The sequence below is a fragment of the Apodemus sylvaticus genome, chromosome 2 (assembly GCF_947179515.1).
Source record: "Apodemus sylvaticus chromosome 2, mApoSyl1.1, whole genome shotgun sequence".
NCBI classification, from domain to species: Eukaryota; Metazoa; Chordata; class Mammalia; order Rodentia; family Muridae; genus Apodemus; species Apodemus sylvaticus.
Window position 1 is genome coordinate 41,301,053 of NC_067473.1, and position 17,031 is coordinate 41,318,083.

The 17,031-nt window shown below is 40.0% G+C and overlaps 1 protein-coding gene across 5 annotated transcripts in view; it reads left to right on the forward strand.

Annotated features, from left to right (window-relative positions):
• Nucleotides 1–17,031, forward strand: part of Met (MET proto-oncogene, receptor tyrosine kinase) — a 107,410-nt gene that overhangs the window by 64,442 nt on the left and 25,937 nt on the right. For all 5 annotated transcript variants that reach the window (XM_052173266.1, XM_052173264.1, XM_052173263.1 and 2 more), the window contains exons 7-13: nucleotides 2,171–2,331; nucleotides 4,373–4,475; nucleotides 4,578–4,714; nucleotides 5,403–5,564; nucleotides 6,335–6,434; nucleotides 10,243–10,461; nucleotides 16,801–16,947. In XM_052173266.1, coding sequence (XP_052029226.1) covers nucleotides 2,171–2,331; nucleotides 4,373–4,475; nucleotides 4,578–4,714; nucleotides 5,403–5,564; nucleotides 6,335–6,434; nucleotides 10,243–10,461; nucleotides 16,801–16,947 — 1,029 coding nt within the window. The remainder of the gene's footprint in view (nucleotides 1–2,170; nucleotides 2,332–4,372; nucleotides 4,476–4,577; nucleotides 4,715–5,402; nucleotides 5,565–6,334; nucleotides 6,435–10,242; nucleotides 10,462–16,800; nucleotides 16,948–17,031) is intronic.

The window sequence follows — 17,031 nt, forward strand, 5'->3', positions numbered from 1 at the left end:
GCTGAGATACTTTGCAGTTTCAGATATGTATGATTTCAGGATTTTAAACCCAATTCATTGTTTCAAATGTGTCCTCTGACCTCAAACTTCAAGAGCAATGAGGAATGTCAAAAGAAAAGGAGGGGTATTTTCCCAGTATAGTCTGAATGTATCGGAGTGGGAGAATCTTCATACATTATAGAACCGAAGACAGTCTCAGAGACACAATAGAACTGTATCATTGGTCAGATTCCCAGATAAGGAGCAGCAGCAGACCAGGCAGGACATGGCCATCAGCATATTTATGACTTTATTTTTTCTGCTAAATCAGAAAGTGGCTTCAGTGCTAAATGTAATATTCGATGTTTTTTTTTTAATGCTTTCTCATATTTTATTTTGATGGGGTGCACTAACATAATCCTAACATCTTAATGGAATGAGCCCAGCAGTAATGTGATCTTTCACCTGTGAAAGCATACGAACTACTTTGTGGTGGTATCTCCCCAGCCAGACAGGTGGGAGACCCGGCTTCTGGGGCTCAGTACAGGACACTCATTTCCTGCCTGGAGAGTCACTCTGCACTTCAGGATAACTCCGAGTTTGCCAGCCCATTGTTGAGGCTGTACAAGGGTGTGTGGTCTACGACAGCTTCCTTCCTTTTCCCCTGGAAGAGGGACAGTTCCTTCATAAGCCACTGGGACAGCATTCAGCTCAGAGAATGCTAAACAGAGCCAACGTTTCTAACTCAGGGGAGGCAGGGGTTGGCGGGTGGCACAGGTTTTATAGCCACTTGTCACAGTGGTCACTTGTCACTTGTAGTCACAGCTACTAGACAATGCTGGCTATCTCAGCAATTGCCAAGTCTGTTTGCCATTTCATTGGAAGCAATGATGATGTGTACTGAGTGACAGGCTTCAGTTTTGACGTGGAACAGGGAAAGGGCTGGAGGCAGAAGGATCCGACCCACATCAGCTTGGGCAGCTGTTTTGGAAGGGGGAAACCTCCTTACAGTGAGCAGTAGCCGGGTGTCAGCTTGGCCTAAAGAGTCCTGGCAGTGATTCCTTCTTCTCTTCTGCTGAATCAGGCAATATCACAAAAAACAGATTCCCACCCCACCCCCAGCAGTCCTCATTTGGCTAGACATAGATGAGGTGAGTTTTCATGAAAGGCACAACTGTGTAATGGATTTTTATGGGTAAAAAAGGTGATTACAAAAGCACTAAGCTGAGACTTTTGAGGGGTTTGGCAACAAGGGTGAGTTAAGACGTTGGTTTGTAATTATTTGCTCAGGAAGGATGGGAATGTTTGCAAGCTTAAGTTCTCCTGAAAGTTCTTCACAACGGTAAGAGTGGCGTGGGCCAGGCTTGTCAGTAAGCGCCTCGGCTGGTTCTGAGTTGCCCTGATCGTCATACTTCTTTTTTCCCACCATTGTACTTTACAGTACAATTTACAATATGTCCCCCCAAAAGAGCATTTCCTTTCTCAATTGTCACATGGCTCCCCGGGAGAAGCTTATTTTTAGCTTGGAAGTGTGTTTTGCCTAAATAATTTCAGCCTAGGAACAGTCATCCTAAAGGCCTAGTGTTTCGGTCAGTCATCCTAAAGGCCTAGTGTTTCGGTATATGATGACTGCCACCTTCTTAGAGTAACTCCAGGGGTCACTTTTAAAACAACGAAAATGGGCCTGTTATTCACTGGGGGAAAACATCTTCAAAATGAGATAAAATAGTGCTAATAAGTAGAATTAGAAAAACTACTACAATGCTGACTTGAGGATCTCTCAGTTTAGATTTCTGCCAGTAGAAATACAGTGTTGTTTGTATTAAATGTTTACATAATTTCATGTAGGTTCTGGATCAAAGTTTCACCATATTTAAAAAGCAACTAAAATTCTTATTAAGAAAGACAAATTGGTAGACATTAATTACTTTGTTCAGAGACTGGGAGAGGTTCTCCACAGAGCCCCTGAGATAGCACCCAGTACCCACGTTACAGCTGTAATGTCAGGGTCGGGGGAGGAAATGCCTTCTTTCATCTTCCATAGCCACTCTGCTCACATGTACAAACCCACACACAAAACACATGCATGTACATTTTTCAAAATAAAAATAAATATTAAAAAGTAGTAGATAATTTGCTTGGTCTCTGTAATACAAAAGATGATCACATTCTACTGGATTTACCGTTGTAGGTGTTCCCCACAAGTGCACCCCTTGAAGGAGGAACAGTGCTGACCATATGTGGCTGGGACTTTGGATTCAAGAAGAATAATAAATTCGATTTGAGGAAAACCAAAGTTCTGCTTGGCAACGAGAGCTGTACCTTGACCTTAAGCGAGAGCACGACAAACACGTAAGGAGCGTGGTGGCTTTGCTGGGCTGGCCTTGGAAGATAGGCTGCGTACTTTAATTGGATTTTCAAAAAGAAAAAAATTGTTTAACATGCTTATCCAGGAATTCACAAGGGTCTCGACCTGTCATAGCATTCAAAGATGCATTTGGTTTTCTTCTTGTAATCTCATTGTATTAACAGACTGGGAGAAAGACAAAGGTGACATGGCTTAGAACAACTCAGTGACCATGAGGTGTTTTTAGACTTGTTCACTTGATTTAATCTTTACTCAGGGTTGGAGTTTAGTATTTGCATTTATTACTGTGGTTTAGGGCATTTGGTGGGGAACTGTGGCTGCAGTTGCATGTGTAGCATTGTGTGTGGAAGTCAGAAGACAACTTCGGGAATTCGGTTACCTCCTACCAATGTAGGTTCCAGGGCTCAAACTCGGACCATTAGGCTTGTGTGGTGACTGCTCCTCCATCCTGCTAGGCCAGCATCTAGGAGTTTTACTAAAGTAAAAACTCTGCAGAAATTGCCTGTGCAATTTGAAAGACTGGCCCTTCCTCTTCAGACTTCAAACATTGCTCCCAAGGGCCTCTCCTGAACGCCACTAAACAGCTGGGTGAAGAGTGGTGAAGCTATCGATCAAATCAGTTTTAAGACTTTTTAGAGGAACTTTTTAGATTCAGGTCATATTCATTGGTACTCTGACATCTGGGTATACCCCAAATCTTAGGAGGTGTCAGTTCCATTCTTGCCTAATGTTAAGAGAACTGGGGTACAACTACCTAAGCTGAGCCAGAGATCAGAGTTACTGCTCTCTAATCAAGACCTTATTCTCCTGTATTCTACATATGCCCTCTAAAATCCCTAAATGCCGCAGTAACCAGGTAACCCAGAGATTACTTGTTATAGTGCAGTAGCAACAACCAAAGTTTTAACAGTTGAATCATTAGGGTTGAATCTGTTTTACAAAGTAAATATATCTAATACAGATTTCATTCTAGGGTCATCATAAAAGACCTAATATAATAACCAAAACCAATTAATATCAAGCTTGTTCAGCCAAAGACAAAAGCAGTTTCACTCTAGAAACATACCTTGTTCTTCAAAACTCTTAATTATTACAATGTGATTTAAGATCTATAAAGAAAAAAGACAATTCATTAACTCTTTTTAGAAGTAACTTAGTAAAGACAGATTTTATTTAAACTTGTGTGTGTGTGTGTGTGTGTGTGTGTTAAACTATATAAGATTATTGATAAAATGGCATCATTGGAGATGCCTGGGTTGCTAATGTGCTTGTCAATCAAGTATAAAGGACCAAAGTTCAATACCCCACACCCAAATAAAAGGTTGAGTGTGGCGATGCTCCCTGGTAATCCAGCACTGAGGATGCAGAGGCAGGAAGACTCCTGGGGCTTTCTGGATGGCCAGTCTAGCCTAATCAGGCGTCTCCAGGTCCCAGAGAGAGAGCTCATCTCAAAACCAGGTAGATAGCCCCTGAGAAATAACACCCGAGCTTGGCTTCCGGCTTCTACGTGCATACTTGTTTCCTCAACATGACAGCAATAATAATTCTACGGAAAAACGGTCACAGTTGCATTATCCTTTAAGTGGTTTAAATAAATTTGTGACCACCACAGTCATAGAAATAGAGTTGTTGGCATAAATTGAGGAAGAGAGCTGGCTTATTTCTAGTGGGCACATCACTTCATAGGCTGTTGACAGAGCAGACATTACATTGCATGTGCCAAAAAAACAAGCACATAACTTGATGGGTTAGGTGATCAGCCACTTCTTAGCTGGTGAGTCTGTGTTGGTGACATGAAGGTTCCTACAGCGGTCAGTATAAAGTGTTGAATGGCATAACCATTCAAAAAATAGAATGACATGATTGTTCAGTCTTAGTGCGTCCATGAAACTGAGCTTGTGGTTTGGAGTCATGAGCTCACAATCTGGGGGTTAACGTCTCATCACAATGAGCCGCCAAACCAGAAAATCAGAAAATGCATGTGGATTTGAAACATAGTAAGCTCTGCCCTTTTTTTTTTTTCAGGTTGAAGTGCACAGTTGGTCCCGCGATGAGTGAGCACTTCAATGTGTCTGTAATTATCTCAAGCAGTCGAGAGACAGCACAGTACAGTGCATTTTCCTATGTAGTAAGTTCAAGCAGTGCTTTTGTTCACGACCTAGGATATTTGGTTTTTAGTTCATAGGCTTAAAGGCTAGAACTAAGCAGTCCCTCTTTGGTTTTGCTTCAGGATCCTATCATAACAAGTATTTCTCCGAGACATGGTCCTCAGGCTGGAGGCACCTTACTCACTTTAACTGGAAAATACCTCAACAGTGGCAATTCTAGACACATTTCAATTGGAGGGAAAACGTGTACTTTAAAAAGGTATTGTAAATATTTAATTTTATTAATATCTGTACCTAATACGCCAAAGTCAAGTTCCTTTGCATTTGCTCAAAATAATAAAGATGTTTTTTATGATTTTTTTTCCGCTGATGATTCTCTCCTTCCAAAATCCTTTTGCTTCCTTTGGCTGATTTTTCCATCCTTCCCTTTTAATCCGTTAATCCCCATTCTGAGCTTTGTCTTGCTGTCCAGCCTTTATTGCGGTGAGTCTTATCCAAGCTATACAGTGAACTTATAGCTCTGGTCATTGGCTGTACATCAAAATAAGCATTTCTATAAAGATTCAAAGATGAAGAAGATATGTGGAGGGACGGAATGGATGAGGTTAGACCTGAAAGGTAGTCATGTCTTTCCTTCTTAGAGTTGAAGGGGCTAAGGTTATTCAAGTACAAAATGTACTTTGAAGCTTGCTTGAACCGACAAATGTTTTGAAGTCACAAATGGCCTTTCAACAGGGAGAAGTGTGGGATTTAGTTGGATGTAAACAAACTACCCTGGGAAGAGCTTTTCTCCTAGGCCACATCAGGAAATTCCACCGAGTTATATTTTTTAACTTACAGATTTGAATTTTGGAGTGTTGTTTATCACTAATAACTAATGTCTGCTCCATATTTTTTTTCCGTCCCTTCTTTCTGGTCCTTTGCTTGTTTGTTTGTTTGTTATTCAGTGTGTCAGATAGTATTCTTGAATGCTACACCCCAGCCCAATCTATCTCTGCTGAGTTCCCCGTGAAATTGAAAATCGACCTGGCTAACCGTGTGGTGAGTGGCTTCAGTTACCAGGAGGACCCCGTTGTCTATGAGATCCACCCGACCAAATCTTTTATTAGGTAAGTAAAAGCTTCTGACAGGTAGAGGAAAAGCAAGAACAGAGGGAGGACTTGGCTGAGCAACACCCAAGGGGCATCACATTTTTATCCCTCGTTTAAACGCTGCTGTGTTTCTTTTGAAGGCGCCTTTCCAATTCAGCAGAAAATTGCATGTAGGTCCTGGGGACGGTCTGACTTTATTGATGGTACTTCCTACCAAGAAGAGTTCTTCTTATTATTCATTTCCTGTTATTTTTTCAACTCTTAGAGAAAAACAATTCAACCTGGTGCCATAGTATATATGCACCTATGTCATATATAGTATGTTTGCATCTGTGTCGGTTCTCTGCTGAGCTGCAGGTCACAGCAGCAGAATCACCTTTTCCTTCTCCTGCCTTTGTGTTTTGGGATCGCTTTAAACATACATAAATTCTTCCCTGAACCAGTCTCTGTTTTCAGCATCTTGTTGAACTCAATTGAGCCTCTCCGGTTGCCGCTTACTCCATCAGTCCACCGATGATGGTCATAGATGTTTTTCTTTGTATTTTTCAGGAAGAAAAAAATTTCTTTTCCACATTTAGTTGGTAAAAAAAATAAAAAAATAAACCATTTCTACAGCTAATGAAATATAATTTTCTTTACATATTCTCAAATTTCCAAAGGAGAGTTACCCCTAGCGAGTCCTGTAAAATTATAAGAGTATAATAAGTATAAGACTGAAAGTGAGAAGGAGCCTCTGCACAGTTGGTGGAAAACCTCTGAATATTCATTTTCTATTTTATTTTTACCAGTGGTGGAAGCACAATAACGGGTATTGGAAAGAACCTGAACTCGGTTAGCGTCCCAAAGCTGGTAATAATTGTGCATGAAGTGGGCGTGAACTACACAGTGGTAAGTCCTAGTGTGGCCATTCTGCCCAGAACTGTGCCTGTACGCCAGCCAGCCTTTCAGGGCACAGGGACGTTTTGGCTTTGTCTACTAACCTGCAGCAGAGGTCAAATGGTACTTTTATTCAACAGTAGAATCTCGGGCTGACATTGTAAGCATGCATACATACATGCACATGTTTATACACCAGTGAAGCAGTTTTCAGACTTATTTGTATACAAACAAACTTGTCACAAGCCAAGAGTCATCTGGGAAGAGGAATCGCCACTGAGAAAGTACCTCCCTCAGACTTGCCTGCAGGCAAGTCTCTGGGGACATTTTTTTATTATTGGTGTTGGAAGGACCTGTCCACTATGAGTGATGCCTCCCTAGGTCTTGGGAGAGATAGAAAAGGTAGTTTAACAGGAGCCTGGAGGAGAAGCCAGTACGCAGAATTCCTCTATGCTCCTTCCTGCAGTTCCTGCTTCCCCATTCCCTCCTTGAGTTCCTGTCCTGATGCTCCTCAGTGATGGAGTGTGATTTGAGAGTTGTGAGATGAAATAAACTCTGTCCTCTCAAGTTGATCTTGGTCCTGGAGCTTTGTCACAGCAGTGCAAACCTAATTAGCACAGCCCCAGATAAGTTTCTCAAGTGGCTGAAACATGATAGGCCTTTTATGAATGAAATGCATACATACTATGTTTTAATCATAATTATATATTTTTCTTTTCTTCAAATATATTCTACATGATGCCAATAAGCCAGATAGGTCTATATAATACATACAAAAACATTATATGTACAGATATTATAGATAGATGTATTTCTTGTAATACATGTATAATCAAAGATGATTTTGTCTAATGAAATTAGGAAATTTTAAACTATTACACACCTTGATTAAAATAATAATAATACAAAACACAGCACCCACCCCACTCCTCAGACTATGGATCTAAAACCTTTTCCTTGCATTTTCTTACCTCGGTCCTTGTTTCTTTCTTAGCTGACAGGGGATGCTAATAAAGTACTACTATCAAGTATGTCAATAGTATTTTTCATTTCTCTACGTTTTTTATTTGGAAGCTCAACCAATATTTAACCTTAACATTGATGATGGATCCATCTGTTGCTGTAACAATTTTACATGAGGCTTAGCATGCGAGTCTGTAATAATAGCATCTAGAAGATGGAGACAGGAGGATCAAGAGTCTAGGATTGGCCACCGCTGTATAGCAAGTTCCAGACCAGACTGGCACTAAATAGACTATTTCAAAAACAAAACAAAACAAACAAACACCAATAATCTAAATCTAAACCTCAGAAAGGTGTGTGCTTTGTGGCAGTGTTTTTCTGCTGTGAAATGCCACACATCAGTTGGACATATGCACTCAACTTAGAGTTAAGGCTCTAAGTGCTCTCTCTCTCTCTCTCTCTCTCTCTCTCTCTCTCTCTCTCTCTCAGGCTCAATTGGGCAAGTAGTAGATTGAATTATAGCACTTTCTTTGAAATTCCCCGATCCAATATTTCTTAAGGACTAAAGCCACTCTGGTCCTTAATTACAGAAAGCAATCTGGGACTAAAAATGTCAAGCCAAATCACCAAATACTAAGGTCATCTCAAATGAGATTCCTCTTGACCCTCTCAGTCACCCACATTGCATCACCTCTAACAAGTGTTATTAGATTTTTATCATATTTCCAAGAGACGATGCTCCAGGGAATCACAGCATGAAGTTAAGGACCTTGAAGCCAATCCCCATGCATGGCCACAAACGAAGTTAGAATGCCACTGCTATTAATTTAGGAGACGTCACTTCTCCACAATCAAGATACAATTTTACCTTAACCAAATAAAAATAACAGTAACGCTCTTTGGTGTTGGCATGTGACTTTTTAAAGTTTGGTCTAGGAAATGATTCGTTTACTGAAGACCAAGCCTCCATTATTAAAATAATGATTGAGCTTGCTTTCATCTCCTTTACCCAAAGATGACATATTAAATGCTTGCTTGAAACCTTCAGTGTCAGATATAAGAGAGGCATACCCTAAGAAAGACTCAAACAGTGGTAGAATTTTTTTTAAGTCCTAATGGTCTATATATCTGGAAATACAAACGCCTCTTGTTTGAGTTAAAAATGCAGCATACTATAACTATATGCATTAGTATTAGACTGAAGTGAGAAATTTAAGGGATATTTTGCTATTTACTTTTTCACTGTTTCTTAATTTACTGTCATTTCTAAACTCCTCCCTGTTCCCTGTGGCTTATAGAGTTTAAAGTTGGCCAAGATAAAGCGAACACATTTATTATTTCACAAATAAAAATTGATGATCAGGTCTGATGTAGATATATATCCAGCCGCAATAATTTTTTAATTCCAATGAACTCAGTGCATTAAAATATAGAAATAATTAATTTAACAAAATGTAGATTAATGTGTTATTGCCTGTTGTGTCCCAGATTGTTTTGTGGTTCCTAGGATCTTATTATTATACAGAGAATTATTATGGTAGCAATGAAATCTTTCATTTCCGTTTTACAAGATCATAGGACTAAATAGCTCTCAGGGCTATGACATTATACTTGATATAAAACTAAATATTGCAATATATTTTATCCATGTAGTATCTCTGTTTTATCTGGTTCCAACATACATTTTTAAATACAGACTGTTTTAACATTATTAAGAAGAAAATATCGCACAGTAAATTCTGTGCTTTTTCTGTATATCCTGAGGCCTTTTACTATTGTGAGCATAAGTAATTGTTTTATCTCCAACTATACTTGTCAAAGAAAAGGAAATCTAAGGGATGTTGTTGCCTGTTTGTCTTTTCCTTGGGGGAGAAACACAGCCCTTTGACTTTAAATATACCACTTTGTGTGGCTGGTTTTAGTCAAGTACAATCAAGAGGAAACTGCATTTTCCAAAATTCCATAAATCAGAATTTCAAAGAGGAAGATTTGAAATGAGAGATGAAAGGATATAAAATAATAACAGCAGAGCCTTTGTAGCACGGACAGCATTATTTAGAGACGCTACAGAGCCAAACAGAAGCAAGGCCCAACCGTGATGATAGTGAACATTGATGTTTAGTGCCTTGGTAACTAACACCCTACTCCATCCATCAGATGTGTGACCAGACTCTGGTCAACAGTGAGTTCCAGGTCAGCAAGGGCTATACAAAGAAACCTGTTCCCCACACACCTAAAAAAAAAGGACAACATGACATCTTCCTGTAGGAATGTAGGGAGCATTAGATGAGACTGACTTTGTATTTTGGAACAAACTCTTACCAGTAAATACACTAATAGAGTGCCTGTCCATTGTCAGCTGTGGTGCTTTGCAAGTTATAAAATGTGTCATGAAACATCCCACACCGAGAAGAGCACTTAAATCTTATTTACTAAGTGAGGAAACTGAGTTTGTGAGTGATGCCTTTACCTCGGTTCTTAAATCTTAAAAGTGGGATCTGAATCAAAGGTTTCCGAATTCCCAAGGTCCAGCCCCTGTTGGCCCAAAGCTGCTTTACAAAATGAGAGGCGGTTCCACCAGGAAAGTGCCTTGTTGCTCTAAGGAAAGTCACATGATGAAGGGAAGAGCCAGGTGCCACTACAGCATCACAGCTCGTTCACAGCACGTGAAGCTCAGTTATCTGGAAACTTTTACCTCCACTCTGCTTCCCAAAAATGTGTTCTTCATGTTAGGAAGTCAAATGCAGAACATGTTTGACAACTGATGTGTTCTGAGTTGATTCTGAAGTTATGAAATTGCTAAGTCGGATAGAAGCTGTCCATGTCCTGCTGACGGTGGGAACTCTGTCTTCTGCAGACGTGTCAGCATCGCTCAAATTCAGAGATCATCTGCTGCACCACTCCCTCCCTGCAACAGCTGGACCTGCAACTCCCCCTAAAGACCAAAGCCTTCTTCCTGCTAGACGGGATCCTTTCCAAACACTTTGATCTCACTTATGTACATAATCCTGTGTTTAAGCCTTTTGAAAAGCCAGTAATGATCTCAATGGGCAATGAAAATGTCGTGGAAATTAAGGTAAGAGTTACTTAAAATATTCTCTTAAATGAACTTGAACTCCTCCGTTGGCTTCTCAGCTGTGTGAATAGAGGCATTGTATGTGCTCAGTGTATCTCATTCTACATCAGCAAATATCAAAGCTCTGAAAACAAATCTGTTTGGCAGAAGACTAAAAGATACGTGTAGTTATCCACTGCTTTTTAATGAAGCAGTTAAGACCCCTTCCCTGTGTATTCATTAAAAAGTAACAAATGCTGAGCATAAATCTATCAAACAGGCTCCCAGCGATGCTGTCAGATAATGTGATGGCATACATTCCCTCGTGGGATTCACCTTGAGAGACAAACAGTAAGGGCTGTGACGATAAATGCATCAGTTGCAGTTTCGTGTTTCCTTGTAGCATGTGAAGTTTTATATCTGCGAGTAGCCAGTTGCAGGGGAGGGGCAGGCATACCATGGCAAATATTTGGAGACCAGAGGTCAACTTTTCAGAGTTGTTTTTTTTTTCTTGTTCCTTGTTTCTATGTCTCTCTCTATCTCTCTTTTTCTCTCCTCCCTCTCCCTATCTATCAATTGATCGATCAAAATACAGATAGATATTCTTTGAGAATTTCATAGACATGTGGTATGTACGTTTTCACTCCCCACACTTCCTTGTAACTCTTCCCAAACGCAATTTGCATCTCCCTTATTACCTCCATAGACCTGGGCCATCACTGGAATGCATTTGTAGTTGACTTACCAGAGACCACACTCTTTAAAAAAAAAAAAAAAAAAAAAGCTAAAGTCAGCTGTCTTCAAAATTCCCATACGCGGCAACAACTCCTTGGCTGGGGTGGGAGTTCGGGTACAGGTTCTGTGCAGACAGCTGTGGGCTCCTGAGTGAAGAGTTAGAACATGAACTGTGTGGAGTGAAGACACAGCTTTGCACTGCTTGTCCCCACCCTTCTGCCCTGAGCCTTGAGGGAAAGGGTGATGTGAATGATCCATTACAGGCTTAGCACTCTGCTAACACTGATTTTCTGCACTTTGGCCAGGTCTGGGTTTCTGTATTAACCACCATGCAATGCGCAACGTCCCATAAGAAAGTCTGAAGGCCAAGCTAATCTACAAACACAGTGATAAGAATTTAGAGGACAGTTTGATTTTGTTCCTATTTAGCAAAATAATAGTAGTGGGTTTGCCTCCATGGAAACTAACCGCTCCCTGACCATGGGTTCTTGACCACATTTCACAGCGAGGCAGACTCTTAGTGTTTCTGCCTTATTGTTTCTACCACCACTCCAGGCTAGATGGTCCATAAGTTTCTAAGCAGTTCTCTTACCTCTGCCTCCCTGTCACGGGATTATAGATGCAAGGCACAGCATCCGGCCTTCTACATGGTCTTTGGGTATTCAGTTCATCTTATATCCACAGGGCCATTTCATAGGTGTGGTTAAATCTGATTTATAAATGGATCTGGATTACCACCACCTTGGGACTACATTGGCTTCTAAAACCTACTGAATACATAGTAACGGATCACCTTCCTGCTGCAGATAAAAAACACTAAAACCCAGGCAGAAACAGTAAGGACGTAGATGAGCTATTATCTCAGTCAATTTTACTTCAGATAATAAGAAAGATAGCAAAATGATCAAGAGTTGAGCTTTCCATAGTCTACTCAAATAGCAAAATATTCGTCCCTCACAGCCTATTGTTTGAATGTTTTCTCCTGAAAGAACATCTGAATGCATATGTGAGCACACAGGAGCGTGCTGAACCCCCTGCTCAGGTGTCATGTGGGTGGCCTGGGTCATCTCCATCCCACTGGGACACGTCCACTGAAATAGTTCTGCTTTTCCAGGGAAATTGTGTCTCTGAATGAACCCATGCACAAACTCACCCTCACACAATCACTACCCTTGCCGTTGCATTTTGTACAATAATTAAGTAAACCCAGCATGAAATTAAATGGAAGCCTGCTTCACTGAACAGCATGTTTACCACACCAAAGTTCTTGTCGTCTGCTTCTCTAATTAGTTTTAGAAAAAGAGAAAGGGTTTTTTATCACTTCTGTCCTTTTTTCCCCCAATAAAACTAATCTAGTGTGACCTTTTGCTTTCAACAATAACGGTTTGCTGTTTGAAAGATTCCATTTGGTTTTTCTTGATGAAAACAAAGGTTTGTGTGCAAATAGTATTATGCCAGCCCAAAACACTATTTTCCTGTTCCTGTGTCTATGATGGACAGATTGAAGATAAGTGGTTCTTTATCTACCCTTTCAAACCTGGTATTTGATGCAAAAGAAACTCCTTTCTGTAAATTAAGCAGCCATTATTCAATGTCCTACAAAGTTGTTGGACCAAGGAAAACATGACTTGACATCATCCATCCCAAGTTCGTTAATGGTGTTTCCAACATGGCCCAAGTTCCCTAGAGATGGGCACAAAGCAGTCCCCTTTCTGCACTGTATAAAGTTCACTCATTCTCTCTAACAGTTATAGCACTTGTGTATCACAAAGCTATGCTCCAGTAGGGACAGGACTGTTTAGGGTAATTGTTTTAATGTCCTGATTCACTCAGACCCTATACATCCGTTTCTGTAAGTCAGGGAGGAAATGTAAAGTGGAATGTATAATCTTATTTACTGATCCTTCATCAGTTTCTAAAATCTATCACTTTGAACCTTCTGCCTCTCTTGAACACCCAGTAGTGTGTTTTTTGTGAAAAGAATTCCTTGTACTTATTCCACTGCCATTGAAACATGAGTGCAAAGGCTATTTGTCCTCTATCAATGAAAGTGCTATAGTGTTAGAGTGTGGCTTGATGGTCAACCTCTATATAATATGCTAAGGACCCCAGGCCTAACCAATAATACTACAAAAAAATGTTAAACAAAAAAAAAAAAAAAACAAAAAACAAAAAACAAAAAAAAAACAAGTGGGAGCTGGAAAGGTGGGTCAGTGGTTAAGTCTCTTGCAGAAAACCTGAGTTAGGGATTGGTTCCCAGTACTCGTGCCAAACCTTATAATCATCTGTACCTTCAAGTCCAGAGGATCCCACTGCCTCTTGTGGACTCTGCTTGTGCACCAAGAAACATGCATGTACACCAAGAAACATGCATGTGCACATAACAAACAAAGAGGAGGAGAGAGGAGCCAGAGAGGGAATAGGAGGAGACTGATAGTTAGGGGCCATCTTGCCTGCTTTTAACCCCACTATGGGTAACAAGGATAGGAAGATAAGGGGTTCTAGGCCAGCATGGGCTATATAGCAAGACAATGTCAGAAAGCAAAGGAAGCATTATCTATGGAAGAAATTATGCTATGAAATTTGTTGTGTATAGCCAGGAGGAGTTCACAATTCTCCATCGGATGTAACTGTAAGAATCCCTGATTTAGGGGCTGGAGAGATGGCTCAGTAGTTAAGAGCACTGACTGACTGCTCTTCCAGAGATCCTCATGGCTACTCACAACCATCTGTAATAGGATCTGATGCCCTCTTCTGATGTGTCTGAAGACAGCAACGATATACTCATATACATAAAATAAATAAACATTTTTAAAAGAATATATCCCCGATTTAAAGAGGATCGTGATAGTTTTCGGTTTTAGTTGTGGGATCTGCCTCAGAAAGTAGTTTGCCTGGTGACTATGCAAAGGTACCATCCACAATAGCACCAAATTTCGGTCATTTAATGATAGATCTGGAATGCTATAGATGTTAGAGGCAGTTCAAGTCCACCAGGAGTACTTGTGAAAGGTGCTGTAGCGTAACCTTCTCTTTGGGAGTATACAGTGGAACTCCCATGAACAACAGCACTCATGTTTATGAGGGATTCTACAGTAACAAAACGTTTTTGGTTTATGTTATTTGATTTAAATCTTATGTAGACATTTGAGGTTAGGAGATCAGTAGGTATTGTTCCTTATTAACAAGTAAATAAACAAGTTTAGGAAGATTAACTTAATTGTCTTGGGGTCCTCTGGGGTAGCAAACTGCAGTACTAAGACTTGCATGCAACTTTCCTGAATCCAAATTCCGTGATACAGTGTTTCTAATTATTCAGTTTCATTTAATAAATATAAAAATACTTTATAGAAGAGAAAATTTTTATCATGTGACATAGGTTGAACACACTTATTTGAGTGCAAAAGCTCTAAAAGTTTTTAAGTTTTATTTTATTCTAAGTGTGAGTATGTGTGTGAGTGTGTATATGTGTGTGTGTGTGTATGTATGTATGTATGTGTGTGTGTGTGTGTGTGTGTTACCTGTGGAGTCCAAAAAGAGTGTGGATCCCCTGGAGCTAGAACTATAGGCCATGTTGTAAGCTACACGGATGATGAGAACTGAACTCAGGTTCTCTAGAAGGTAGGCAGTACAAAAAAAGTCTCAACTGCTGATCTATCTCTCTAAACTTTCTTCAAACATTTAAAATTTGATGAGAGTCTTCGTTTTCCCTAGTTGTTACTCATTGGGTGAGAAGTAGATTTTGCATCAGATAGAATTTGCTAAGCTTTGTGACTGAGTCCCCCTTTGAAGCTTAGCCCTCCTTCTGTAAATCTGCAATCCCAAAATACCAGGAGTCTTTACAGGAGAAAATGAGATCATTGGAATTCCAAGATGCTCTTTGTGTCTAAAGAATATCTCTCTATCTATCTATCTATCTATCTATCTATCTATCTCTCAACATTTTATTTAGAATCCCATTTATTGTCACTTCAATGCCTACAGAACTGAGCTGACCTTGTATTCTTCTACTTAATAAACAGTTGATAATCAATAATGAAAGCTTTAAAATCATTTCCAAGGTTCCATGGAACTACATTTACTTTGAATACAAAAATTGAACTGCATCCACTTTTGTTCTTCCTGCTTTGGTAGCATTTCCTCTTAGATTGCTAGGGCTTCTGGGATTGCTCTTGCCTATCCATGCCTTTCTATCTGATTTCAGCTTTTAAAGGCATTTCATCTTCAGTGCAGTTGGTAGCATATATTCTATTAGTCAGTGTTTGTCATGTGTCCCTTAATGATTATTAATCAAAAAGAATTTAGTCTTTTGGTTGTTTATTCTTTTGATTCTCCAAGGAGATCATAAGGCTGAACACAGGAGTTCTGGAGAAGGTCATGCATTGCTGTCCTCCCTTCCCCCATCCTCAGCTATTATCTAAGCACTCGAGGCACATGTTAGAGCTTCTCTCATAAATCAAGCCCTCTGGTTCTTTAATCTCTTTCCTCCGTCATTTGCTGAATTCCCTCCAATATGTGAGTAAGGGCCTGCGCCCTTTCTAGACCTAACCAACAAGTTGTCATTTCAAGCCCCAAAGTGACCCATGAGATTTATGTGCTTCTCTGTTGAATTACCCCGTGTGGCTGACCTAGATCAATGGCCTGCTCCTACCACCTCTGGAAGTACAATAAGGACAGGGTTTGTCTGTGTTCATTTCTTCAATAGTCTTAGAGTATAAAGATGTGCCTTCTTTCAGATATTCCTGTTTCTAGAATGCTGTCAGACCTACCCATCTTGAAATTCATGAGGCACTGCAAGGAAAAGCAGTTTATGGATACATTCTAGAGCTTGTAAAACAAAGTTACAGGGCTGTGTTATTTTAGGAGCTGCTCCTTGTCCATAAGGAAAATAGAAATAGGTTTTGATAGCTCTCTCCTCCAGGTAACTGCCTGTTTAATACATGATTAATCATTAAGTCTTGATGTGAAAAAAATGTATTCGTGTTTTGCACTTCTTTCCCAAGACTAATGGTTGCTTTCTTGAACAAAATGTTGATGTTTTTAACATTTAACATTCCTGATGTTAACTCAAGTTAACTATGCCAAGTTGGGTAATGTTTAATAATCCTCAAGAAACTACATAATTATTCAAAATAATACAGTTGTGCTCTCAAAACCTAATGGAGGTCATACGGCATCTTCTGGGAATGTCAAAAAAAATGAATTTGTTCATGTACATTGTTCAGCTAAGCAAGAAGAGGAAAAAGAAATTGCAGGGCTCAGACAGCTAAAGGAATGTATTGACTAGGCAGTTCCTCGGATCTCTGGAGATGAGACCTTGGCTTTGGTATTTTCCAAAGTGTTCAGTGTGCTTCTAAAAGTGAATCGTTGCAAAAGGCAGTGTTAAGCAGTTCAGCAGGTTTAACAGCTAAATGCAAAGGTGTTTTCTTACCATTGCTGCCTAGATAGTGTCCTGAAATGCTCAGACTCCCTTTCAGCCAGCTGAGCACCATAAAAAAATCAGATTTCTTGGAAAACATCATCTGCATTTGCTGTATTCTTGGACGCCTCCTAGAATTGCCAGCGTTCCTGCTGACCTGTGAAGCGTTAATGACCTTTCGTTTCTGTTTTCTTTTTCCCTTCCAGGGAAATGATATTGACCCTGAAGCAGTTAAAGGTGAAGTGTTAAAAGTTGGAAATAAGAGCTGTGAGAGTCTCCACTGGCATTCTGAAGCCGTGCTATGTACTGTCCCCAGTGACCTGCTGCAACTGAACAGCGAGCTAAATATAGAGGTGGGGTTCCCGCAAGCCAACCATGATGTAAATAAGGATGCCGTTGCAATTATGTCACCAGGAGGATTAAAATAAATCATTAAA